The 26957-nt window shown below is 38.0% G+C and overlaps 1 protein-coding gene across 1 annotated transcript in view; it reads left to right on the top strand.

Moving 5' to 3' along the window:
• Positions 1 to 26957, top strand: part of Wdfy2 (WD repeat and FYVE domain containing 2) — a 157186-nt gene that overhangs the window by 31217 nt on the left and 99012 nt on the right. Inside the window, exon 2 of the mRNA XM_047552641.1 lies at positions 26654 to 26721. Within this exon, the coding sequence (XP_047408597.1) occupies positions 26654 to 26721 (68 nt within the window). The remainder of the gene's footprint in view (positions 1 to 26653; positions 26722 to 26957) is intronic.

The following is a 26957-nucleotide window of genomic DNA, read 5'->3' as shown; positions in this document are numbered from 1 at the left end:
TTCTTATATCTTCTCTCCCTTTACATACCTCACTAAGATGGTAGATATTTGGGTGAGGTAGGGGTGGGTGGGTCAGGATGGGGGTGGATGGAATCCATTGACTTATTGGTGACATCCGGATCCTTTTTGGTTCAGCCATGGAACAGCTGTTCTGGCCTGTGACCTGGATTCAAGATCACTGAGGGATGACATGCTTCCCTGATGTCCTCTGCTGAAGACTTGCTGACTCTTGCCTTCCTCCATCAGGTCATGCCTGCTGGTGCTCCTGGCCAGCTCCACTCGACTTGCTCTGGGTCTCTGCCATTCTGCTGTTTGCTAGTGGTCCCCTCAGCCTTTATGTTGGCTTTATCTTTCCCCTTGCCTCTGTGGGCTTCAGGCATCCCAGCAGAGTCTGCTTATTCCTATCTGTCCCCATTCAGGTAGGCTTTTGAGTCTTGTGGAAACAGAAGTCAGGGCTATATAGGAAGGATAAATAAACTGCAGCCACTGTTCTGACTTTGCTGGAACACGGAGTTTTCTTTGATATGGCTGACCAGGGGCTGGTGTGGTGTGGCCTGGCCAGGAAATCTTTTCCCAGAATCTTGAGCACAGCAGAAGCCCTCTGCCCTCAGGATTTCTTTCACCCTGAGAGTGAACGCAGTTTCCAGACGGGAAGAGTAGACACACTTCTCTTATTGATTTCCTCCCCTAGTTCTGGCTCTTTCTTCCCAAGTTCTATTGGCCTCAGTAATGAAGTTCAAGGGATTGAGAAAAAAACACCTTTTCATACAAGCCTTACCCTAGGCTTCATCCCTTCTCTTTTCCTCTTCCCTCCTTCAGCATTTCTGTGGTAACAGAAGCCTTGTCTAGGCAGAAGAGTAGACTTCATAGATTGGGGTTGATTGTGTTCAGTGCAAGCACATTAATGCCTTTCAGAATATTCTCTTCATTAGATCTGGAAGAATTAAAGGGCATTGATTACCTAGGAAATCCAACTTTAAAGGATTTAGGACAATTTTGAATTGAAGATTCCTGTGGACTTCATATCTTAAAACAGTTTTGAGAAATAAAATAGAAACTGCCTCAGGTCTCTGAGTCAAAGGTCTTTTTTTTTTTTGGTGTGTGTGTGTGTGTGTGTGTGTGTGTATCAATACTGGAGATTAAACATAGGTCCTTGTGCACTGAGCTACATCTCCAGCCCTTTTTAAAATTTTATTTTGAGACAGGATCTTGTTATTTGCCTAGACTGGCCTTGAACTTGTGATCCTCCTGCCTCAGCCTCTTGATTTGCTAGGAGTGTGTTGGGATCTTGGCATGACTTTCACTTTGCTTATTTTACTTTAATTTAGCATCTGTTCAGCAAATTTTAATTGAGTCCCTGACTCTGCTCTAGGCACTATAAATGAAGATCCCTGCCACTGTGGGGCTTCTGGGCTTCTAGGGAGAAATGAGAGTCATGATCAACAAGTGAACAGTTTGATGGAAAATGATAAGCACTATGGGAAAAAACCATAGAGAACTGAGAATCTAGGTATGAGTGGGGCAGATGGTGACCTTTCTTCCTTTTATAAAGGAATGGCCAGGATACTTCTTACTTCTCACTTTTTCAGTATTTGAAAAGAAATTTGAAAGAGGGAAGGAGGTCAACCATGGTGTTAGCTGGACATGAATCTTCTCGCAGGAATGACCCTGGTGTTCAGCAGGGAGGCTCTGTTGCCCTGGAGGAATGAGAGAGGAGAGGAGTGCTGGGAGGTCAGGGGATGTCACAAAATGAAAGATGATGTGTGGATCATTGTGAAGAATTGGGCTTTTATTCTGTTAAAACAGGGAGCCAGTGCCGAGGTTTGAGCAGAGCAGCACTGAGATTTCACTTGTTTTAGCAGTATCCACTGACCCTTGTGAGAGTGGACCAGGTCTGGGCAGGGTGGGGGTGGAGAGGCTAGCAGCTGGAGGACCAGAGAGGAGAGATAAAGGTGGCTCCCACCAGGATAGTGACATGCCCCAAGAGGCATGGAACCTCTGCATGTCAGCCTTATGAATGCATCTGTTTTAGTCAGCTTTGTGTCTCTGTGATCAAAGGACCCGGAAAGACAATTTAGAGAAGACAAAGTTTAAAAGTTTATTTTGGCTCACAGTTTCAGAGGTTCAGTCCACAGTTAGCTGACTCCATAGCACTGGGCCCAAGATAAGGCAGAACGTCATGCAGAAGGGTGGAAGAGTGTGGTAGAGGGAAGCGGCTCAGGACATGCCAGCAGGGAAGCAGAGAGAGCTTTGCTCATCAGGGACAAAATATAAACCTCAAAGACACGCCCTAGTGACCTCCTTCCTTCCGCCACACCTTAATCCATATCAGTGGATCAATGCATTGATTAGGATAAAGCTCTCATAATCTTATTATTCCACCTCTGAACATCCTTACATTGCTTCACACATGAGCTTTTGGGGACACTTCATATCTAAACCCTAAAAGCATCTCTCCTATCACACTGTTCATCTATATCCTTTATAATATCCTTTATAATAAATGGGCAAAAATAAAGTGTTTCCCTGAGTACTGTGAATCAAATGAGCAAATTAACTAAGCCAGAGGAGGGGGTTGTGAGAGCCTTGCTTTTAGCTGGTCCTGCAGAAGCACAGGTCACAACCTGAGGCTTGGTATCTGATGCAGGGGAGAGGTTTTGTAGGACTCAACCCTTAACCCTGGGATCTATTACTATGTCCAGGTAGAAAGTGTTGAAATTGAACTGCATTAGCGGACACTCAGGTGGTTGTCTGCTGGAGAATTGCTTGGTTGGTGTAGGATGTCACAAGTGTTGTGTTGTCTGACTGAATAGAGTAGTAAATGCATTTCATTGTTTTCCTGTCTGAATAATTAACACAACTGTATTCTGATTAAGCAGTGTTTAAGCCATACACTTTCCTAGTTTTGATGTGGTGGTTTTCCTTCTTAATGAAGAGAGCATGTAGGGTTGGGGGTGGGGGTGTAGCACTTGCCTAGCATGCTGGCCCTAGACTTTATTCCCCAGCACCACACACACACACACACACACACACACACACACACAGTGCATGCTCACAGCATCTGTGTACATAAATATTTGGGGGTGCAAAAATCATGTTTCTTGAATTTTAATTTGTTTTCTTTTAAAGCTGGAAAGAATGTAACCATTCTTTAGTCCCAGTTATATAATAAAAAGGAGTATCTTTGTCTTAAAATACATCCTTGAAAACTGTTGATGTTTATAATATACAAAGCAAAATTGTTCTTCCATGTAATGCCTGACAGCAAGGCAACTACCACTAAAAGTTGGTACCTGTTCTCAACAAAAGTCGATTAAAATAGGCTTCAATTTGGAGGTTTTCAGAAGTTCAATACAAAAAATGGCAGTCATTTATAGAAAAAGTCTCCTAGGACTTGAGAGCTAAGCAAAAATATTACTGAGACCAAAGAAAATCATGTGGAATTCAGCCAAGATTAGCTTAGAAAGCTGCTAGCCCTGGCTGAAGGTGGAATGCTGACTGGGCAGGGTTGAGAAGCTGCCAGGACCAGGGGAAGGAAACTGATATCAACGGAGGGTATTTTCACCTGATGCAGCATTTAATACTTAGTACTAGTAAGTTACTTTTGTTTGTTTTAATATTGCCATGCTTTGTTTATATATTGATTAAAAAAAAAAAAAAAGTCCTGATAAAGATTTTTAGGAAAACCTTCCATCACGGTTGGGTGGTCCAGAGCATGGTGGCAGCCAGGTGTGGCCTGTGCCACACTAGTGGTCTGTCTCCTGTTGAGGCTCAGAGGGAAGACAGATGCTGAAGAAAAAAGAATATTTTAGAATTTCACATGGAGTCTCATACCTTTAAGTTAGAGAATGAAGTTCAAGTTTGTCTTTAAAACATAAATGATTCAGAAGTAAGACCTGAGTCTTCTTCCATGGTAAGTACTTTTTGGCAGTATTTATACAGTAGGAAGAAGGCAGGGTTTGAAGTGAGTTCACATTCAAGCTTCTCTTCCTATTATCTGTGAGACTTGAGCAACTTAACTGGCCAAGTGGCAGTTGTCTTCTCTGGAAAAGAGGTTTTTAAATACCTATTTACCAGAGGCGTGGTAAGAATCCTACCAGGAAACACGCACCAAATAGACAGGAGCAGCTTCCATTGTGCAAGGCTCAGTAAGAGCTCCTTCCTCTTTCTTCACCAGTGGGGCTCAAACCATTAATTTTGATGGACAGTTAGTATCTTAGATGTTTATAGTTTGTTTAATTTCATAAATGAAGTATGTTACATTTAATGATTGTGTGGTTAATGTGGTAAGGCCTAAAACAAAATGAAATAAATCTAACAAAAATTTTATGTTAGTTAATCTTTTTGTATACACTTTGCTGTTTACAAATTCCTGTCTTTAATGCCCCTTGTATGTTAGTGAAGACAACTGTAGTAACCAAACAGGCAAAGGCTAGTTTCTGTTCCTTGTGGAAGGAGAGAAAGATCAGCTAACTGAGCCTTTGATGCACTGCATATGCCAATTAGCTGCTTAACCCTGTGCATTGCGTTTAAGTTTTTTTTTTTTTTTTTTTTTGTGTGTGTGTGTGTGTGTGTGTGTGTGTGTATGTGTGTGTGTGTGTGATGCTAAGAATTGATCCCAGGACCTCATGCTAGACAAAGGCTCTACCCCTGACCCCACCCTGCACCCTGTTCAACTGAATGGAGTTTTCTTACCAAAGGATTTATAATATCTAAAGAGAGCCTTAGAAACTGATTGACCAACATTTCAAACATAGGATCACAGCTTTAGTTTGAGCAACTCCTACAATCTTGCAGGGTTTAGGCCTCTTTTTAAGATGATATCTTTGTATGCTCCATGGAGCATTTCTTTCTGCTGTATGTGTTCTGTTTTGATGACTTTAAACTGTACATTGATAGTTCCCTTGGGTCTAAAATGAGGAGGTTGAATTGATTATTTCTAGGGTGTTCTTCCACCTTTAAAGTTGAAATTTTGAGATCCAAGATTTTGGTTTTAAGCTGGAAAAGACAGACTTGGACGCCATCTCTGAAACTATTGGTAAGTACTGGTCTGCTCGTGGGAAGTGACTCAAGCTGTTCTCTCTCATGTGGAGAAGGTGAACAGAAGGAAGTCACTGGAGCACACTAAGTGGACAGTGTGGGCTTCTTCCAGCTTGCTCTGATCCCTGAACATTCATTTTGTCTCCAATAGACTCAGGAACACAGATGGTTATGGTATTCATTAAATATCAAAAAGATTAAGCTCCTTAGAAATTGATGCAATATATGAACTTGTTTTAATATCATCTTTCTGAAGTATGATGCATGATTTTGAGGTCAATTGTATTTAAGTTTTCCAATTTAATGTGACTGTGGCATAGGCTCTGGAATGATTAAAGTTTCCAAGTTCTCATCGCATAAGAGTTTACCTATTTTTATTTTTCTTATTCACCTATAAGGGCTATAGTCAGTAATAAATGCATATAAAATGCTTGATGACCTGTTTATAGTAGTGTTCCTCTATCTGTAGAGGATAATCATCAACAATATTATGAGCCCCTAAACCTATAAGCACTTCAGCTTCCCTCTTTTTCCTCCTTCCTTCCTTCCTCTTTTCTTCCCTCCTCTTCTCTCCTAAATTTTGTTGAAATGAGATATACTTGTTCATACTAATTTCTTTTACAATACACTCCTTTTGTAACAGTGGTCCACTTCACCTTTTCAATATGGCTCTGAGGCTTATTTTTAAAGGGACATGTTTTTCTTTTCCTCTTCTCTCTGTCCCCCTCCCTAACCTGGAAGCAGGGAACAGATTACCTTGAGTTATCTGTGCTCCACAGGAAGGAGATATCTGCCAGAGGATCTAGGAAGTGAATATCTCCCAAATTAACAAGTGAATGTTAACATACCATCAGGGTACCCTGGAACCACCTGTCAGGGCATACCTAGAATAGAGCCTTTGAAGAGCTCCTTTCAAAGCCCCCTGTTCCTCCTGACCGGCAGAGTCACAGGCTCTGGGACAGCAGTCCCCGGTGTTTCTTCTTTGCTAGCAAAGCAATAAAACTTATTTCTTTTTCTCAAAACCATGTCCTCCTTATTTGAATTGGCATGGGGACAAGGACCAAGCTTTTGGTTACACTTTGAGCATCCTTTCTGAATATTTGCATTATAATATCAGCTCTGTTAGCATGCATTATTTAGACCACTCTAATTTTGTTAGCTTTATTATTTTTAAAAAACACTTTTAGTTGTAGATAGACACAATACCTTTATTTTGCTTATTTGTATGTGGTGCTAAGAATTGAACCCAGTGCCTCACACATGCTAGGCTAGAACTCTACCATGGAGCCACAATCCCAGCCCTTGTTAGCTTTATTTTGTTCATTGATATTTCTTTTATATTTCTGTATGTCTGTACTTTTTTATATGTCTTCTTTTTTGAGTTCCCCATTTTAATTTATTTTTTTTTCACTTGGTTGGATAACCTCCCTTCCCTGAGAATATTTTTCCAACTAGGATATGCAGAAAGTACATTTTTTAGTCTTTTTATGACTACTAATATATTTCTTTGTGATAATAATAGTTACAGTATTGATAATTTAACTACATTTAGAATTCATAGGTTGCCATCTTTTCCTTGTAGAAACCTACAAATCTTACTCTGTTATTTTTTATCACTTGGTATGGTAGATAAGAAACCTGATGACTATCTCATTCACATTTTTTGATTTTTTTAAAGTCTTGGTGGAGGTCTTTATCTATTGTATGTTTTTTCTCTTAGTCATTTAGAAATTCTCCCCAGAGGCACAGATCTTTTTATGTTGAATTCCACTAAGCTCTGAGTGGAGTAATACTTTGTCAGAAATACTCATTTTTAAGTTGTTTTTTCCATTATGTATTACTTCTCCTTTACTTATTATTTCTTGTCTTTTTTTTTCCTTTCTTTTTGAAATTCCTATTATATAATGCGGTAATTGACTGTCCCCTTAAAACTCATGTTAAAATTTTATTGCTATTGTGACAGTATTAAGAGGCGAACCATTTAGAAGTGTTTTTGTTATGAGGATTGCACCTCAAGAATGAATTAATGCTAATTCTGAAAGAGTTTGAGGCTATGAGTTCAGTCTCTTGCCCTCTCTTGCCCTTCTGCCTTCCACCATAAGATGACACAGTAAGAAGGCCCTTGTCAGAGGCAGCCCCTTGCTCTTGGACTTTTCAGTCTCCAGAAATGTGAACCAATAAATGTCTGCTTATTACAGACACTCAGTCTGTTGTATTCTGTTAATAGCAGACTAAAACCCACATGTATTTGATCTATACATTCAGGTGCTACTACTTCCTCTTGTTCCCTTTTCATCTTCCTTTTGTGTCAGTGAGGTGGAGTCCTCTTGAATTTCCCTCAGAATGTATATTTTAAAAATTGCATGTCTGTTTCTTGCAGTTATGCTAATTATTCAGATTTCCCCACATCTCTTGAAATACTGAGCCTTTTCTCCTGTCTAGCTGCTAGATTCTCTATTTGCTCATCTGCCAAGTGAGGTCCTCATTGGTTTAAAATTGGTAACTGAAATATGCTCTGTCAGAGATTGTGTAGGTCATTGTTCAGCTCTTTTCCAGGCAAAATTGGGGCGGGGGTTAGATTTATTGTAATTTTTTTGTTGGCAGCTTAGAGTTCTAATAGTTTGTGTGGGGTAGGGATGGAGCTGTAGGCAGTGGGAGACAGCTGCAGGGCAGAGTATGCCTTTGTTCAGAAACAGTGTCCTTTTGTGTCTGCCTTGGCCACTTGAGGCCCCCTGGGCTAGTCTCCCTTTCCTCCTGGATGGCTGCCTGGGGGCAGATTTGCCAGCACAGCTGGTTCTCTAGCCTTGGTCTTGTACCCAGCTTCTGCTCCAATGGAGGAGTTGTCCCAAGCTCTGAAGAGGGGATCCTGGTAGACATAGCCCCTCAACATATAGTGGAGTGACCAAGAGTTTAATCTTGAGTCTGATGGCCATTGTGTTCCAGTTCTGGCTTTGCTTCTTATTAGCTGTATAACATTGGTTGTCTTGTTTAACCTCTGAGCGAAAGTGTTCTCACATGAGTAATAATATTGAAATTTGTTAATGGATGAAAGCACTTAGTAGGATGTCTGGCTCTCAGCACTTGATGAATGGCAACGGTTTTATTGTTGATCTGGGAACTGACTACTGAGTGGGCTTTCCACTCAATATGCTCTTTCCTGAACCATTTCCTTCTGATTGTAGTCAAGGGTTCAGGTTTATGGATAAGGGTCTTGTTAATGAGCTGGTCTATAGTGGATAATTTTCCCTATCAAATTAGTTGTCTCATCAAGAAATGATAAAGCCAGAGTCAGCTGTTCGTATTTTTTTGGTTACAGAAATTCATATGTTATTCTTTAAAACCAGCTGAAATTTATCTGAGTAAATGGGGTTCCACCTTTTTGGAACCAAATTATTAAATGTTGAAGACAGCACCTTTTATTGTATAATTCATCTATTCTATTATTCATCTGTTCATTATTTGTAATAAACTTTTAGTATACTAGCCACTACATATACTTGGGTCTGTTTCTGAGCTTTTAGTTTGTTCTCTTAGTACATTCTGTTTAATATTTGGGTCTTATTTAGTGGTAGGAGAGAGTAGTTGTTAATGGCGTGGGATTCAAGGCAGGCTTTGTGGATTTGAATTCTGACTACTCTTTTTTTTTTTTTTTTTAAGTATTTTCAGTTGTAGATGGACACAGTACCTTTATTTTATTTACTTATTATGTGGTATTGAATATCAAACATAGTGTCTCACACATGCTAGGCAAGTGCAGTACCACTGAGCTGCAACCCCAGGCCCTCTGGCTGCTTTTTAATCCTAAGATGTTAAATAAATTATTGCTCTGTGCCTGTTTTGTCATCTCTAAAATGAACATAGTGATAGTGCTATTTTGTTTTTCTTTTCTTTTCTTTTTTTTTTTGGTACCAACGATAGGACCCAGAGGTGCTTAACCATTGAGCCACATCCCCAGCCCTTTAAAAAAATGTTTTATTTAGAGATAGGGTCTCACTAAGTTGCTTAGGGCCTTGCTAAGTTGCTGAGGTTGACTTTGAACTTGTCATCCTCCTGCCTCAGCCTCCCAAGTTGCTGGAATCATAGGCCTGTGCCACTCAATACAGCTAATAAGAAAAAAAGCAAGCAATAGCATCAATTTTTAAGAGTATTGTAAAGATTAAAACAAAGAATTCTCATAAAGTAATTAAAACCTGGCTTATTGTAATAGGAGAATAATTAATATTAGTTATTGTTACTACATTTTAAAATTTACTACCATTTGCAATGGACTTTTGATTTTGAGTCTAGCTCTCCAAACTGAAGAGCAAAAAATTGTAGATTCTCGTCTTTCATGATCTTCTTTTCCTTTTATTTCCAAGCAGCAACTATTAAATGTCTTTAACAACACCAAGAACTAATAATATAGACTTGGAAAACACTAGTTTGTTTGAGAAACAATGAGTGAAAATTTACTTCTATGGACTTTAGGGCTAGGACCACAATTTTTTGACCTTCCTTGTGTTTCTGATACTAGGTAAGTACTCAATACATGCTTTTGAAAATGAAGGAGAAACAGTATTTCAGTCTTTTAATAAAGTTTTAAAAATATCATGAATCCAGGTAAGAATTAAGCTTTTGTATATTTACAATACCTGACAGCCCTTTAAGATTGGAAATAACTGATTTTTCTTATAGATTGAGTACCAAGAAATAACTTCACTAGAACGAGGAGGATTTTTGCACTAAAAATTTTATGTTTAAAAGCAACTGGGTGTGTTATGGTTGGATTAAGTGAATTTTATCCACACTGACAAAGCTCTGAGTTGAAGAAGAGAGGGAAGTATTTAGAGTCCCCCCATAAAGGAGTCTTAAACCTTTTAAATGACATAAGAAGAGATGAGAAGTAGATTATGATGTGGTCATCATTTTCCATACCAGCCGGTAAAGAACAGCAGCATTGTGTAATTGAGAGAATTTCATGATTTTTTTTTTTTTTTTTTTGTCTCCTGGCTTTCAAGGCATATATTACAAGTGATCAAATCCAGATCTCGCTAATGTATTGAGCAAAGTGTTTAAATGTCTATAAGCCATTTTCCTTGGCTTCCTGTCTTCTGTTTTCTAAACAGTGAAAACTTTTCACCAGACTTCCTTCATTTTCACCTGTTGTTTTCCTGGTCTAATTTATTCCTCTCTCAAGGTATTCAGGCAACTTCCAGAATGATTCTGTGGTACAGATTGAGCAATCCTAATTTAAAAATCTAAAAATCCAGAAATGCTCCAAAATTGGAGACTTTTTGAACACCAAAATGATTTCCACAAGTGGAAATTTCCACATCTGATTGCATGTGATGGTCACAGTCAAAATGCACATGACTAAAAATAGTGGTAAAATCACCTTTAGGCTATGTGTATAAGATATATATGAAAGATAAATAAACTTCATGTTTGAATTTGGCTCTCATCCACAAAATATCTTATTACATGTATGGAAGCATTCCAACATCTGAAAAGAACCTGAAATCTTAAAACAGTTCTGGTCCCAAGCATTTTTGGTAAGGAATGCTGCCTGGGGGGTTAGTCTTGGTTCTTCCTCTTCCTGGTTTGAGGACCACAGGCAGCTTAGCCTCTCCACATTGCAGTTCCTCACTTCTGAAATAGAAATTGAAACAGGATCTCTGTCCTAGAACTTTTGTGAGGATTAATAATGTAAAGCAAGTAAAGCAAAATGTGTCTTGAATAATGAAATGTTCAATACATTGTTACTATTTCTTCTACTACTATTTAACTTTCTCAACTAATACAATGTTATGGTCTGGAAGAATCCCTCAAAGGCCCCATATGTTAAAGGCTTGGTTATTAGCCTGTGGTTCCTTTGGGAGGTGGTAGAACCTTTATGAGGTAGGGCCTAGTGAAAGGAAGTTAGGTCATTAGGGCGTGCCTTTGAAGGGGATGTCAAGTACCATGCCCTTTCCTCTCTTTCTCTGCTTCCTGGTTACAGGAAGTTAATAGTCCTCCTCTTCCACATGCTACCATCATGGTGCACTGTGTTGTCACAGGCCTAAAGCAACAGGACTTAGCAGCCATGGACCGAAACCTCTGAAACCATGAGCAAAAATAAACTTTTCCTCCTTTAAGTGGATTATCTCAGATATTTTGTCACAGTAGAGGAAAGTTGAATAACAGATAGAAGGAGAGGTTGTGACTTTATTTTAACTGTAACTTCAATTCATACCTCATACCACACACAGACACGAACACAAAGCAAGTCATAGACTTAAATGTAAAAACTTAAATGTAAAACTTTTTCTCATGTTCCCATTTTTAAGTGCCAAAACATAACTCCCCTCTCAGACTGTGAAAATGCCTACATATATTTTAGTCTGTCTTGACTCTTATAAAGGACAGGATGCACTTTGGACTTTTCTGGGATTTGCTTATTTGGGGGTCAAAAGTTTGCTTCATCTACCATTGTAGTCCATATTCATATGTGCACACTTGCATTTATGCCCTGGCACTTGTACTCTGATTTGTAAACATGTTTTAGATTTAAAAATTTCCAGTTTTACAAACAGAGAAACAAGATGTATCCTATTTGTTTACAATAAAAATAAATTAAAAAAAAAAAAAAGAGGACTATCTAATTTTATCCTAGCAAAGACAAAAAAAAATTTCCAGTTTTGCAATCATCCTATTTTATCATATTTGGTTAGTATCAAAATAGACCTGTAGGCCATGATTAGTATAACTTGGAATATGTCAATCCTAGCAGAGAGGGCAAAGAGGGAATTGACCTTGACCCATCTAGGAAGAATGGAAAACAGTTCTTTGGCTTTGTGGTAAGAAAAGTCTTTCAGGCATGGAAAGCAAAATCATTGTAGCTATTACCCTGGACCAGTTAATTGAAAGGACTCATAAGACTTTGCAAAGTGTATTTACCTAAGGCTAATAAAGGCAAAGAATACAATAAAGCAGAGGAAGAAAATATGCAAACATCAAGGAGGCCAGCCAGGTTCCAGGTCCTCTATTATATGCACAGACTGTTCTTTGTCTCTGGATCATGAGTCCCGTTGAGAAACACGAGATACATGTGAGATGGCTCAACCTAGACAAACAGGTCAATGCAAAAGAATAGAATACAGAAAGAGACCCACACATATGAGGTCAATTTGATTTTGTTTGTTTGTTTTCATGGTGCTGGGAATGGAACCCAGGGCCTGTGCATGCCAGGCAGACACTTTACCACTGAGCCACATCCCCATCCCTAATTTGATTTTTTAAAGAGAGAAAGGGTAAGTAGTGGAGAAAGAATATTTTTTTAACAGATCCTGCTGAAACAGTTGGATACCCACATGTGTGAAATGAACTTCAATTTATACCTCATACCACACACAGACACGAACACAAAGCAAGTCTTAGACTTAAATGTAAAAACTTAAATTGTAAAACTTCTAGAATCTGCATTTTAACCAGATGCCCAGCACATATTTTATGGAAAAGAACAGCCCTGTAAAGCAAGAATTGAAGGATGTACTTAAAGGCAGATGAAAAACAAGGATGAGAGAACAACACTCTTCAGCAGATGGCCTGCATATGCAGGGACATAAAGGTATGAGGAGTTAGAGCAGTAGTTTTATTGAACAGTTCATGCAGAAGTTTTTACCAGTGTAGAAAATGCAACATGCTTTTCATTTTTAAATTTTAACTTCTTCAGATTTTGAAATTGTAAGATTATGTTCTTCTTAACTTTTTTTTTTTTTTTTTTTTTTGGTAAAATGAAAGTGCTAACAAATTGTAGGTTTTGCTTTTGAAATCTTTTTTCTTGGCAAATAAAAAGTTGGCAGCCTTATGTGTAACTCACCACCCTTTTAGTTGTTTTCCTAACCTACCCAGTCCAAAAGATTGGCAGCTTCTAATTTAGAGAACAAGAGTGGTTTGGTAGGGTCTGGAGCAGCATTGGCTAACCGGTGTGGGTAGGGCAGGAAGAGCAGGCAGAGGTGAAATACTGAAGGACCTGGTAGACTATGGAGTTGCACTTGATCTTCAGGATTATTACAAGGGCTATAATGTAATTAGATTTGCATTTCGGAAAGATGATGTCAGTGGCTAGGTGCAAAAAGAATCAGAGAAAGGTGAAATAGGAGTTAGGGTTCCCACTGGGAGGCTCTTGGAGCTACATAGCAATAAGAGTGTAAACTAAGGCAGTGTAGAAATTGAGAGAGGACAAATTTTAGCTAGATCGAGGAGGTAGAATTGACAGGGTTTAGCAAACTATTGGATGGAAGCAGAAATTTTAACTATTTAAATTATTCTGACTTTTTAAATTTTAGTGAATTTAGGATGCCCAAATAAAGTCAATTCATTTCTCAAAACTCTTTTCATGGATTGACTTAAATGACTAGAGTGATTGAGCTTCTGTGCAGTATAGTCCCTCAAAGACAAACTCATTAAAATGAGATCAGAGAGTTAATCCATCTTTACACATAAGTGCCCATTCATGAAAAGCTGTGCTGTGTGAGTCAGAAAATGCTGATTTCATTCATTTTATTACACATATAATTCCTTGGGAGAATGCTGGCTAGTAAAACTATCGGGTACTGCTAAGCTTCTCAGACTTTTTTATTTTTACAGGGCTCAAGTTGATACTGATGCATATTATATAGAGCAGTAATTTACTTGTCAGGCTTACATTACAGAATGACTTCTGATGGCATGGGACTATGACTTGTCAGTCTTAGTTCAAGATTCTTGTGGATTTTAGAATCTTTTTGCAGTTTAGTGAATCCTTGCAGAGAATATTAGGAAATAATTTAGTTGCAACTATTACTTTTACCCCACTTGCCCCACAACTCATAAATAAAAGCTGATTATTAAATAGAAGTGTGCTTCTCTGGCTTCTCTGTGCATTTAATTAACTTACTTTTTCTGTAGGCACAGCTTAAAATCAAGGGAGGTTGAGATATAATGAATCATTTCTGGTAATAGACTTCTCTGTCCAACATATAGAAAATTTGTTCTATTGTAGGTCTATCTCCACTTCTTACATCATGTATTTTGACACATCAAGAACATTGATGCACAGTTCTATAAAAGCTTATAGAGAAAGTTTAACATGGAAGAAAAGTTAATGTGATTTTGAGTTATAGGATTTATTAACATTCACAAATAGGCATTACATATCTCAGAAACCCACAATCAGGAAGGTTGATTATAGGGGGAGGGGATATTCTGTGGTTTTTTAAGATAACAGAAGAATTTTTTCAACCATTCTAAATCATTACTTTATATTAAGCAAAATTGCAGAGGGTATAAGTAGCTACAGTTGTATGTTTATTTGACTTGGCAGAGTAAAGATGTAGTATCATTGTCTTTTTGATTTTCCTGTTTTATACTTCCTTTGTACTAATACAAAGCATGTCAGATGCATTTAAATTCATGAAAAATATCATTAATCTTTCTTACTTTAAAAAATAGACTGAATTATAAGGGCTTTTGTGATTTCATCTTAGAAACTCAGTGCTTGTCTCTTTGTCATAAAGGAGAGTGGATGGATGTTCAAAACAATGTAGATTATTTAATATGGAATCTGAGTTATTTTGTGCCACTTAGTGTTTTTCAGTAGTGAGGAGAATTTAATTTCCCAAGGAAATATGTGTGAACTCTGCAGAAAGACATTTTCATCTACTCTACTAACTCCAAAGAAGCTCATATGCTACTGTTTTCTTTATCATTGACATTTACTACTGTAATATAAATATATTGAGAATATTTGATGTGAGAGTTTTAAAAATTTTCTGGCAGGATTATTCTGGTACAAATTTCTTAACATTTGGGCATAAATGGTAGATAATTAGCCTTAACTATTAGAAGTTTTTAAAGCAAAGCCTGCTCAAGGTTGTTTGTTCTTTTTAGAGGAACAGAATGTGTTATCTATAAGTAAAGGGTATTTCGTTTGTGAACTATTTATTAATATCCACAAAGGATATTAAACCAATGTAAATTGCCATGAGGATGTCAAGTGCTTAGTACTACTTGAATTAATATCTGCTACTACTTTTCTGTTCATAATCTCTGTGCTCTTAAAGGAGGCTGTTTATATAGTTGTTGATAAGAATCAAGAGCTCAAGATTTTTAAAAACAATTTATTGTGGACAATTTTATATACAGTGTTGATATGAATCAAGAGCTCAAGATTTTTAAAAACAATTTATTGTGGACATTTCAAACACATACAACACACACAATAGTGATATATTCATCACTCACCTTCAATTATCAACCTTTGCCAAACTTGTTTCATATGTCTACCCTGTTCATCCCTTACTGGGTAGGGAAGCTGGTATTTTTAGGGCCAGGGATGTAGCTCAATGGTAGAGCATGTGCTTAGCATGCTTAGCATGCCTGAGGCCCTGGGTTCAATCCCCAGCATCCTCCTGCCAAATTTAAGTTTCTATATTATTTCACCTCTTCATGCTACAGTATAATCCCTATTGGATAACTTATTCTGTGGACCACAGTATCATTATCACATAGAACAAAGTTGACAATTATTTCTTAATATCACTTAGCATGTTTGAACGTCCCTAGTTTAAATGTCTTTTCACAGTTTTTGATTTATTCAAACCAGTGTTCAATCAAGATTCACATACTAGACTTAAGACAATGGGGTTTTGGTACGGCTTTCCCCACCATCTATTTGTGTGACTTTCATCTAGTCATTTAATTCCTTTAGAGTCTTGGCACCTTTACACATTCACTAGGGGTGGTTATAGCTTTGCTTTGCATAACTGAGGGTGACTTGTAAAGAATAAAGAAAACAGAGGAGGGGCAGTTAGATTGGGTGAACTTTCTATTTCCATACTGCTCTAATTTCATTTAGTGGAAGTTACATCTCAAAATCATGTTCTACCCCACTTGGGTCCATCCATCTTATTCATGGAACCTTTCTAGTCACTCATGAAACATAAGAGGTGATATTGAAAAATATGTTTTCTTGTTTCTCAGGAAAATATAGATAGCAAAGGAAACTGGTAGTGATCTAATGGTACATGATTGGATTCCTGTTTTCTCTGATGAGGTCTGTGTGCATTCCTAGAGAACATGTTCTTTGTCTGAAGTTCCAAGGTGTCAGGAAAATAGAAGTGTAACTGAGTTACAGTCTTCATTATAGTCTAATCATTTCATCTGGGAACAGAAATGATAATAACTTTGACCTGTTTGGAGTGAATTTTTTTGTCGTTCACTATCTTCATTTTAGCATTTTTCAAAGTTTCTGTAAGAGTTTGAACCATTATCTCTCAACAATTGCCTCTTTCCCCATGCTATTATTTCTTATAATTATATTTATCTTGGACCTTCTCATTCTAATCTTTTTCACTGTGTCCTTCATGGTTCTTTAACTTCATATTTTCTTTATTTTTGTCTCTGTTTAGGCTCATATGCTAGATTGCTTTTCATTTCTTTTCTAGTTTATAAATTCTCTCTTCACTTGTATCTAATGTTTTATTTATCCATTAAGATTTTCCATTTTATTTTTTATCTAATTTATTTTTATTTGTTCTTTTAAGATATACATGATAGTAAAGTGTATTTAATACTAATTATTGTTTTCAGTTTCAGAAATTTTTATTTTTTCCATTTATACCTGTTCTTTGTCATATTTTTAAACTTCTCATTATTGAAACAACTATAGCAATTTATTATTCTATTTCTGTTAATTTTAGTGTCTTTGCCAGTCTCTCTTCATTGTCTTTTATATTTACTCGTTCTTATTCTGTAATACCCAGTTTCCTCCTGGGTTTTGTCAGTTTGCTTATTTATTTATAATTGTGATTCATTCATTACCCTTTGAGCTTCTTCTGGGGAAATTCTTTGGTGGTCTCTTTGAAATTGACCATTTCCCTAAACTGGATTTGCTTTTGCTTCTTCTGGTTGCTTGAGGATAATTGTAAGCCAAAACCACTTAATTCTGTGCTTGAAACTTTTTAGATAACACAGTGAATTATACTGAGCTTTCATGAAGGCCAGTTTTTGGAGGACAGCTGCATCTTTTTCCTCTTTTCTTTTATCCAGAAAAGTTCCTTTGCTGTTCCTCTTCTTTGCTGAGGTGGGGTGGGGTGAGAGGTTGGGAATGTTATTTTTCATTCACTCTCACGGTAAGGGTTAACCGTTTGAGATCTTAACCTAAATAGATATAGAGTCCCTATCTTGATCAGGACCTAGACCTTTTCCTCTATAGCTCATGCCCAATGTGGCATTAAAATAAATACCTGGATCCTGGGATCTCTGGGGTTCAGCAAGGGCTCTTAAAGTTAAAAACTTGAGTTAAACACTGTTAAAAACTCCTATTAGCTAGTATTTTGGGGAATCTGCAGATTCCTTATTTCAAATAAATTTAAAAATAGCAATTCAACCAGATTCCACTACATTTTACTTGGCATTTTGGTTGCTTTAATCCAGAAAATCTTTTAGAGTGTCTACATTGTCACATTACTGGAAACCAATAAGATTTTTCTAATTTCTCTCGTGGAAAATTGATTTGACTTTGGGAGGCCTTTTCTTGTTTTTAAAATATGGGATAACCGTGCTTGCCTAGCATGTACAAGGCCCTGGGTTCAATACCAATGAAGTAAATGAAGAGTTAATGGCATCTGTTGCAAATGTGCCTCTAGAGTAGAAAGGTTGTAACCACTTTTGGCTCCTTCCTCTTTCCTTGATTCCTTCTTAAAGATATATCTGGGACTTGATTCTTCCTCTGTGTTCCCTTGCCACAATTGCATTCTAGCCTATTGATTACTATAGTAGGCTCTCAACTATCTTGCAGCCTTTAATTTTTCTCCTGCCTAATCCAAGTTGTTCACTACTGCCAAAGTAATCTTCTGAAAACATCCCCTTCCATTATGTAACCCAAGCACACATGGTTCAGAAACTTTCCTTTGTTCCTTCCTTCATAGGAAGTGAAGTCCAATTCCTCCAGACCCTGAGTTCCAGTTGAATTTGAATGCTGGATAGGTACTCTGTTGCCCTGCCCTGCTGAATTCCTTTCATATCTTAGACAAGATGCCTTTTATGAACCTGTTCCAGGGCCAGTCTTGCCTGCAATTGTCTTCTAATTATTATGTCTTTGGCAAGTGCTATGAAAATTACAGTTTGGTGTGTGTGGGGGGGGTAATATTGTTTTAAGATTTATCTTAAAAATATTTTATCATGATATATATTACATATAATACATAATAATATAATATAAATATAATATATATAATAAAAATTACCATTCTAACAATTTTGAGTGTACTTTTCAGTGACCATGTATGTTCGCAGTATTGGACAACCATGCTCACTATCCACTTCCAGGCCTTTTCATCCCTCAAAGAGAAACTGGATGTTCCTAGTATTACAAAAAACATATAGGGTCCAGATATTGGAGAAAATAAAATCTAAACATGAGTGACATGATTTCTACTGGAGGAATTTAATATTATATTATAGAAATAAAATTTTTTGGTCACAGATTATTTCAGTTATTAAAAAACTCTCTATCTAATTTTATTAAGTATAATAATGTAGATTTTAAAAATGGAGAACAACAAATATTTATAATAAACCCTGTGTGTCTATCAAAAAAAAAACTGGACTCATAAAACAGTAACTCCCTGTCTCTCTCCCCCATGACTCTTCTGTGACTTTAAAGTGACTGCCCTGGAAGAGTAGTCACCTGCAGATTCAGAACAGAAGCAGCCAGGGGCACTTCTGAATCACTGTTCTTTACTGTTTCATGGAGTTCCTCCTGAGCATTTTTTTTCTATGCCTGCCACTGTAAGAATATAGTGGTGAGTAAGATGACAGTAACCATGCCCTCCCACTGTGTAGGGAGCCAAGAACAATATTTAAGTCTATATTATTCCTCTGATGATGCCATGCAGATTCCTTCTATGGGATGATATTGATGAGTACTCCCATATTGTTGAATAGCTTAGGCTGACAGTTTGAGGTTTATACTCAGAGTTCTTTGCCCATGAGGGACTCGGACTGAGGAGCAGACGGCATCACTGATGCTAATAATCAGGACCCTGTCAGCCTCTGATCCTCTGGTACATTGCTCCTAGTGCTTATGGGTCCTCCTCACCCATGGCACCAATGATGTGTTCATTTTTCTCTTTTATTTCCTGTTCTTTTCTCTTTCTGTTATGTGTTTGACCTTTGAAAAGCTCTTGCTCTGTGCTAAGTATAAAAAACAAGGATAAAATTATTCAAGGTTCAAAATTTGTAAAGTCCTAAGGAATTATTTCACTCATGGGAGGACAAACTTGCTAACTAGTGTTGACAGCTAACATGACATGTCCTAACAGGCTTGTGCAAGGTACAGTGTAGTCCTGGAGCTTAGTTTTGCCTGAGGAGTCCTGAAGGCCTCACAGTGGGGTTCGACATACAAGGGAAATGATATGCATGTCACACTGGTGGAAAGAAGGGAGTCTGGGAAGTCTAGGCCCTCAGCTACAGAGGACAGGAAGCTGTGCTTATTCATTAGCCACTAAGAGCCAGATTACCAAGAAAACAAAACATATGAAAGCAAGTTCACAATACAAGGACATCATCCATAGGCAGAATAATGCTTATTACTGACAAAGCTGCTCAAAACTAAGGCCTAATGGGGTTTTCTTTCTCTCAAAGTCCCTGTTATTGACCAATAAAGACAGTTGCAGGTGTTTTGTGTGTGTAATTTTGTGTTTGGATCAATTTTGAGAGTTGATTTTATCCATTTAAAAAACACTGAAAATAACATCGCTTTGTGTGAATTCTAAGTTGTGAAGGTTTTCACAGCCTTTGGATGTGAAAGAGACATGACGCCACTGGTGGAAATGGCGAGGGGAAATGCCTGCCATCAGATACTTTGCTGATTGCACCTGACTGCAAATGATCAGAAGTGCTGTTAATGTTTATGGAGCAGGAATGCCAGTAAAAAGCCAGGCTCTGTGGTGCATGCCTATAATCCCAGTGTCTGGGGAGGCTGAGGCAGGAGGATTGAAAGTTCAAGGCTAATCTCAGCACTTTAGTGAGACCCTGTTTCAAAATTAAAAAAAAAAAAAAAAAAAAAACTAAAAGGAATGGGGATGTACTCAGTGTTAGTAAAATGCCCCTGGGTTCACTTCCCAGTCCCTCTCCTCACCACAAAAGGAATGCTATTAAAACCTCAGGTGGCAAGACATTTAACAGCCACATCTCTTCTCCAGCCACTGATTGCAGGACTGCTACAACTATGAGGAAAAGAAGGTGTCTGTGATTCAGCGAAGTTGTTTTGGTCTGTTAGAGCAGAGTCATTAATGTGAGGAACTGAGTTGTTGGCAGAGGGGATGAGGCTGGACCCACCCAGCTTCAGCCCCTGTAGTTAACCCCCTGACTGTCTTAGTGCACTGGCGGTTTCCACACAGAAGTTTCTGTCTATCCACAGAGAAGCCTGATACCAGAGATACACAAGGTTTTATAGAAGATTGGGTTTATTTACTATATGTGATCTGAATGTGTTTTTTGGGGACAACACAGTAATCAGAGAAATCTAGTAATCAGAGAAATAAATTTTTTTTGTTGTCATTAATCATTCAGGTTTGTTTTCTGAGAATCCCTGCAATATTATCTGCATTAGAAGCATTTTTTTTCCCTTTAAACCAAACACTGTAAAAACTACAAAAAAGGCATTGACTGACAACTCTTGCCCAAACTCTTTCTTTTTATTTGCAGATTGCTAGGGGCTGGCTGCTTCTGTTTGTATTGCTCTTGTGATGTGTGATCTATTACAAAAGTATTCCCTGGAAATCCAGGATTTTCAAAACATGGTGGGATTCACTCCCCACCCCCTCACCCCAAGTTACTTCAGTGGTGGCAAAAATAACAATTGTCCCCTGGGAAATGAAGCTCATTGCTATGGTAACTAATGAAGGTTGCATCATTCTAGGGCACATTTTTAAAAGCCTGGATTTCAACATGGATAGACACCCCGTCTTATTTTATTCAGTAGCTTAGCAACCTGTGGTATAGTGTTTATTGCCACCCCCAACCTTCCCTTTTCTCTCAGAAAAGTGACCTATATAGTTAGTATTTTATTGTAGGCACATTTTCACTATGGATTTGGTTCAGTTCTTAGGTATGTTTATGATAATGATGACCTTATTTTCGGGACCAAAAAGAAGGACACATTGTCTGAAGGATTGTTTTGCCTTTGGTGACCTACTCTAAAGTCTCTCAGCACATATTTTTCTTTCTGTACCTCTTAGCCTTTTGTGCTCTTCTAGGGTTTTTCTCACAGTCTTTTTTTTTACTCTCATTCACAGATAGCTACTACTTATGTGCTGTGACTCCCAAATCCTAATTTTCAGCTCAGGTCATATCCCTGAACTCCACATAGGCAGTTAACTCCACAACAGCCCTGACTGGACTGTCCCCGAACTCAGCATGTTGAAGATGAACTCAGTGTTGCCTTCCACAGAAATCACTGATTGATGAATAGCTTGTCCATTCCTGCGGCACCTGCAGCCCATCAGCCCCCAGGCATAGATTCCTCTACTTCCTGAGTGCTCTGAAATCTGTCCTTACCCTTCTTTTAGGAATTCATCCTTTTTATTTTTTTTAATTTTTCTTTTTTGTGAGACCTATGGTCTCACATATGTTCGGCAAGTGCTCTAACCACTTACTATATCCAAGCCACCTTGTCGTGTTTTGCCTGGGTTATTGTTCACTTCTCTACACCATTTACTTGAGGGTAACTAGGCTGTTTCCTGGCTTTCCCCAAACAAACAAATGTGATTTTGTGACTGACTCCTTGTCTTCAGTGGCTCTCACTGTCCTCAAAGTGAAATTCAGACTCTTCCGCATGACCTTCAAGGACCTTGATGGCCTTCTGTCTGCTCCTTTGTCCAGGCCTGTTTCTCACTACTGTTGCTCGTTCTTACCTCCCTGGGCTGCCAGGACCTTGCTCTCATCCCCTGTCCACTTTCCCCTGGCAGATCCCCATCCTGTATTTCTGACCCATCATCTCTAAGATGCTTCCTCCGATACTGTCTAACCCCACCAGGATCCGTACTCAAGAGTTAGAGACCCACGTGTGCTCTTGTATTTTGCAGGGCCATCTCCCCTCTGCAGCCCTTACCTTGTTTTGTAGTGTTGTGCAACCTGTCTCCCCCACTGAGCTGTGAACTTCCTGAGAACAAAGGTGGTTTGTTTGTGGTTACAGTGCGCCATTTTTACCTGTTAAATTGTGGTGAGCTGTATCCAACATAAAATAAGATTGTGTACTTTTCAAAACAGTCCATCTGTTGAACTGATTGAGGCCTCTTAAGGGTGCTTTGTCCTGTTATTTTTAAGATGAGCATTTGAGATTTTTAAGATGAGCATTGCCTCTCCCCAGTATCTGCTTTTGCCTAGTGTTAGGAGCCTGGGAGAGGGGAGGAGGTAGGGGGCGAGGAAACAGGGCACTACCAAGTAGATAGTGTGATAGGCTTGGCCCTGTTGGGCTCCTGAGAACCCAGGTCTTTGTGTGTTGGATGAAAGAACACTTGCCCCACATTATGTACATTTTTCTTCCTCAAGAAAATGAGGTCCACTGACCTCCACTGGCTCAGGCATGTCTTATAATCATTGTTATATCCCCACCTTCCAAACACTGGGCCTTGTGTATGCTAAGCATGTGCTTTTTCAATGAGTTAAGCCTTCGTCCTTAGCCACAATTATTTTCTGAAAAACTTTTTTCAAGGAAAAAGTTTTTCACTTGCTATTAAAAACTCTTTGTGTTGTTTTTAAACATAAGTTCAGAAAAATTAAAACCTCTAGGTGTTGTACAGTGGAATTTACATCTACTTAGGAAATTTGTAGCCATTCAAATTGTATTTTTTATCTCTAGAATACAGTGTCTTCTTTGTTAAACTGCTATTGTATCATAGGAGACAAAAAAACCGATATTTTTATATAATTTTATTTTTAGATGTAAAAATTTATTAGCTGCCCTTAATACAGGTTAGTTTAAGGAAGGCAGTTGGAGGGAGTGCTCTTCTGTTTATGTCTGTTAGGTCTAATTGGTTTATAGTGTTATTCAGGTCCTCTAATTCCTTATTGATCTTCTGTCTAGATGTTCTATACATCATTGAAAGTGATGTACTGATGAGTTTTATTAACTTTTGTTTATCTGGAAATGGATTCATTTCTTCATTTTTGAAGGATAGTTCATCCAGATATAGAGTTCTTTCTTGATACTGTTTTTCTTACAGTACTTTAAATATAGTATCTCACTGCATTTTGTCCTCCATGGTTTCTGATGAGAAATTGACTGTTAATGTTATTGATGATCTCTTGTACATGATGAGTCAATTTTCTCCTCTTGCTTTCAAGATTTTCTCTTTGGCATTTGACGGTTTGATTGTAATATGTCAGATCTGGGTTTGTGGTTTAGGGGTAGAGTGCTTGCCAGCATGCCTAACGGCCCTGGGTTTGATTCTCAAATTACCACACACAGAGACTCTAGTTTTGGACCTGTTTGTGTTTATCCTCCTTAGAATTCATTGAGTTTTTTGGATGATCACATTCATATCTTTTGTCAATTTGGGGGAGTTTAGGGCCAATTTTTTTATTCAAATACTTTCTGCAAATTTCTCTCTTCCTATAGGACTCCCATATAGAGTGTCAGTACACCTATAATGTTATAGGTCCCTTAGGCTGTGTTTATTTTTCTTCATTCTTTTCTCTTACTTCTCCTAGAATGGTAATTTCAGTTGTCTTGTCTTCAGTTGTCTTGTCTATATCTTCAGTTGTTTATTCTTTCTTCTGCCTGCCTAAACTGCTGATGGACTTCTCTAGTAAATTTTTAATTTCAATTATTATATTTTTATAAAACTTCTGCTTGATTCCCTTTTGTAATTTCTAGATATTGATTGATGTCGCCTGTTGTTCATACATCTTTGGCTCAATTTACTTCTTTGTCTACAGTTTCTGCAGCTCTGAATATATGTTTCTTTTTTTAAAATATTTTTTAAGTAGTCAATGGATCTTTATTTGTTTATATGTGGTGCTGAAAATTGAACCCGGTGCCTCACACATGCTAGGCAAGTGCTCTACCACTGAGCTACAAACCCAGCCCCAGCTCTAAATATATTTAAGACAGCTAATTTAAAGTCTTTGTCTAGTAAGCTCAATGTTTGGTTCTCTTCATAAATGTTTTCTGTCCATTTATTATGTTTTTCTGTTTCTTTGTATGCTCTGCAGTATTTTGTCGAGAACTGCACACTTTTAATATTATAACGCAGTAACTGTAGGAATCAGATTCACCCTTCTTTCCAGGGATTGCTGTTTTTGTTGAAGGCCATAGCTGTTTAGTGACTTTTCCAAACTGTTTTTGCAAAGACAGTATTTCTTGTGTGTGATCACAGAAGTCGCTGTTGTTTTTGCTGTGGTCCTAACAAGGAAAAAGAAAGTTCTATCTCTTTTATTTCTTTTGAAAGACACTGCCTGGGAAGCCCTTTGGTTCTAGGGAATTGAAACAATGATAAGCCTGTGTTCCAGTCCTTCAGTGGACTTCCAGGTAAATCAAAATATATCTCCAAATTGTGGAGGACATGGTTCCTACCCTAGTCCCAGCATGCTGCTCTATCAAGAAGAGCCACTATCTCCATTCTTGCTGCCATGGGCTTGGGCATGGGTGATTGCACCTATTAAATGCTAAAATTCTCTGAAATTTACCACTTTTTAATTTCACTTCCCTGGACACTTAACATTTAACTGGACAGTAGATTACTGAAATAGATGATTCTGCCAACTTAATGGGTGTTCTTGCCAGTTTTAATAATTGACTTGATGGAGGGTAGTTTATGAAGTTTCTCTCGTCCATCTTCTGTGATATCTCGCTATATTGATTCTTATTAAGATGATAATACCAATATTATGTCATGCTAATATATACTATAAAAAGTTTTTTTTTAAGAGTAAACACTGAAATAGTTGTATGAGTGGGTTCACAGTTACTTTTTACAAGTTAGTAACCGTTGTATCTGCCCACCACACAAATTAGTGTGATTGACCAAAAACAATGTTGCATTTTGAATTTTTCATGTCTATCTAATGTGTCTCTACATATCACTCTATCATAACTGTGACTGTGCAGAGAAAATGGTATAATTTTATTGTTTCTATAGGTGGTGTAGATTGTTTCCTGCTTATTTATAGGAGACTCACTGATTAGATGGGGTAGGGGATATTTAATGCAATTTGAAGCTTAGTCCAGTTATGATGACTTCAGTAGTCTCTTTAGGTAGTGACCAACTCTTTCTGAGATAAATGCTCAGTCTCTGCTTCTTCCCTGGGATGGTGTAGGGTAAGGTGCATAGCCTCTGTTCTCCTGGCAGTGGACACTGACCATCGCCCTTGGTTGATGTATGTCCACCATTTCCTCTGGTCTCTGGAATAATGTCCTTAGGTCTCCAGTTGCGTTACTTACTGGCATAGGCTGATGATGTCATGACTGGGGTAACTTACCGCTGGGCCTTTCTGACTGGTTAGAACCTGGTGGTGCTCCCCAGTCTCTCTTCGTTTGTGTCTCTCTCAGCTCTCCTGGGTGCCTGGTTGCTATCTGAACTGCTGACCTGGAATGTCATCCAACCTTTGCTCCAGTATCACCCTGTTCCACAGTGGGCCCCCTGGTCGGCCACTGCCTCAGAAAATCTGAGTTTCAGACCTCACCACTGCTTGACCATGTTTGGAAAAACTGTTTCTCAGGATGAGGAACAGTAAGTCTATAGACTAACTGCGTAATCCTTCTGTTCATATCAAATGCTGTATATTATTCCATTTGATCTCTTTGCACTTCTTTCACTAGAAAAATCTAATGAGTCCCCCAGGAAGATGGATGCTCCCAGAAGACTAGGGCTGTTTTTGTTAGCTCTTTCATCTCTGTAACCAAAACACCCAAAAAGAACAACTTAGAGGAGGAAAAGTTTATTTGGGGCTCACAGTTTTAATGGTCTTAGTTCATAGATGGTCAATGACATGACTCTGGGCCCAAGATGAGGCAATACATCATGGGGAAGAAGGCTGCTCAGCTCAAGGCAGAGGCAGGAGGCAGAGAGAGGGAAGGGGCCAGAGGAAAGATGCATGTCCCCAGGGATCCTCCTCCTCCAGCCACATACTACCTGCCTACAGTTATCAAACTAGAATGGACTGATTAGGTTACAGCTCTTAGAATTCAATAATTTCACCTCCAGACATTTCTGCATTAACAGGAGCTTTTGGGGACACCTCATGTTCAAACTGTAGCAAGGGCAAAGGTCAGATAATGTAAAACATCAGTGAAAATAGTTTTCAAATCCTATCATAATTAGACATGTGTATGTACATGTATGAGGATGACATATAAAGAGTCATGTAATTCTCAATGTACAGAAGCCTTAAATTTAAGAATTCTAGATTTTTTAGTGGTATATGTAATATGCTCATATATGTATATGTATGTGTGTATATATAAATGTATATGGTTAAGATACATACATATGTGTAGTCAAGATGTGAATATGTATATAATGTTAAGAAGTTTACTTTCTGTGTATCACTATTTTCCTGTGACTAAAACGCTGTGATTTCATGCACACATTTTCTTCTATTGTAGGACTGTTCGTGTTTGGTTAAAGAGAGACAGTGGGCAGTACTGGCCAAGCATATACCATGCAATGCCTTGTAAGTATCTGGGTCACTGTCTTGAAAGAACAGACCTGTACCCCAAATCCCCTTTCTTCCCAGATTGCCTTCCCTGTATTTTCTTCTTGAGTGGAGAAGATTGAATGTTGGAATCTCATTATAATGAAAAGTACCATATTAAATCATTTTAGATTTTCTAAAGTTCTCACTATGTAAAGTAAGAAAATTATTCTGAAATTGACTATATATTCAGTTTTTGAATAAGATCAATGGAA

The sequence above is a fragment of the Sciurus carolinensis genome, chromosome 5, assembly GCF_902686445.1.
Source record: "Sciurus carolinensis chromosome 5, mSciCar1.2, whole genome shotgun sequence".
NCBI classification, from domain to species: Eukaryota; Metazoa; Chordata; class Mammalia; order Rodentia; family Sciuridae; genus Sciurus; species Sciurus carolinensis.
This window is presented reverse-complemented; position numbering and strand designations above follow the sequence as displayed.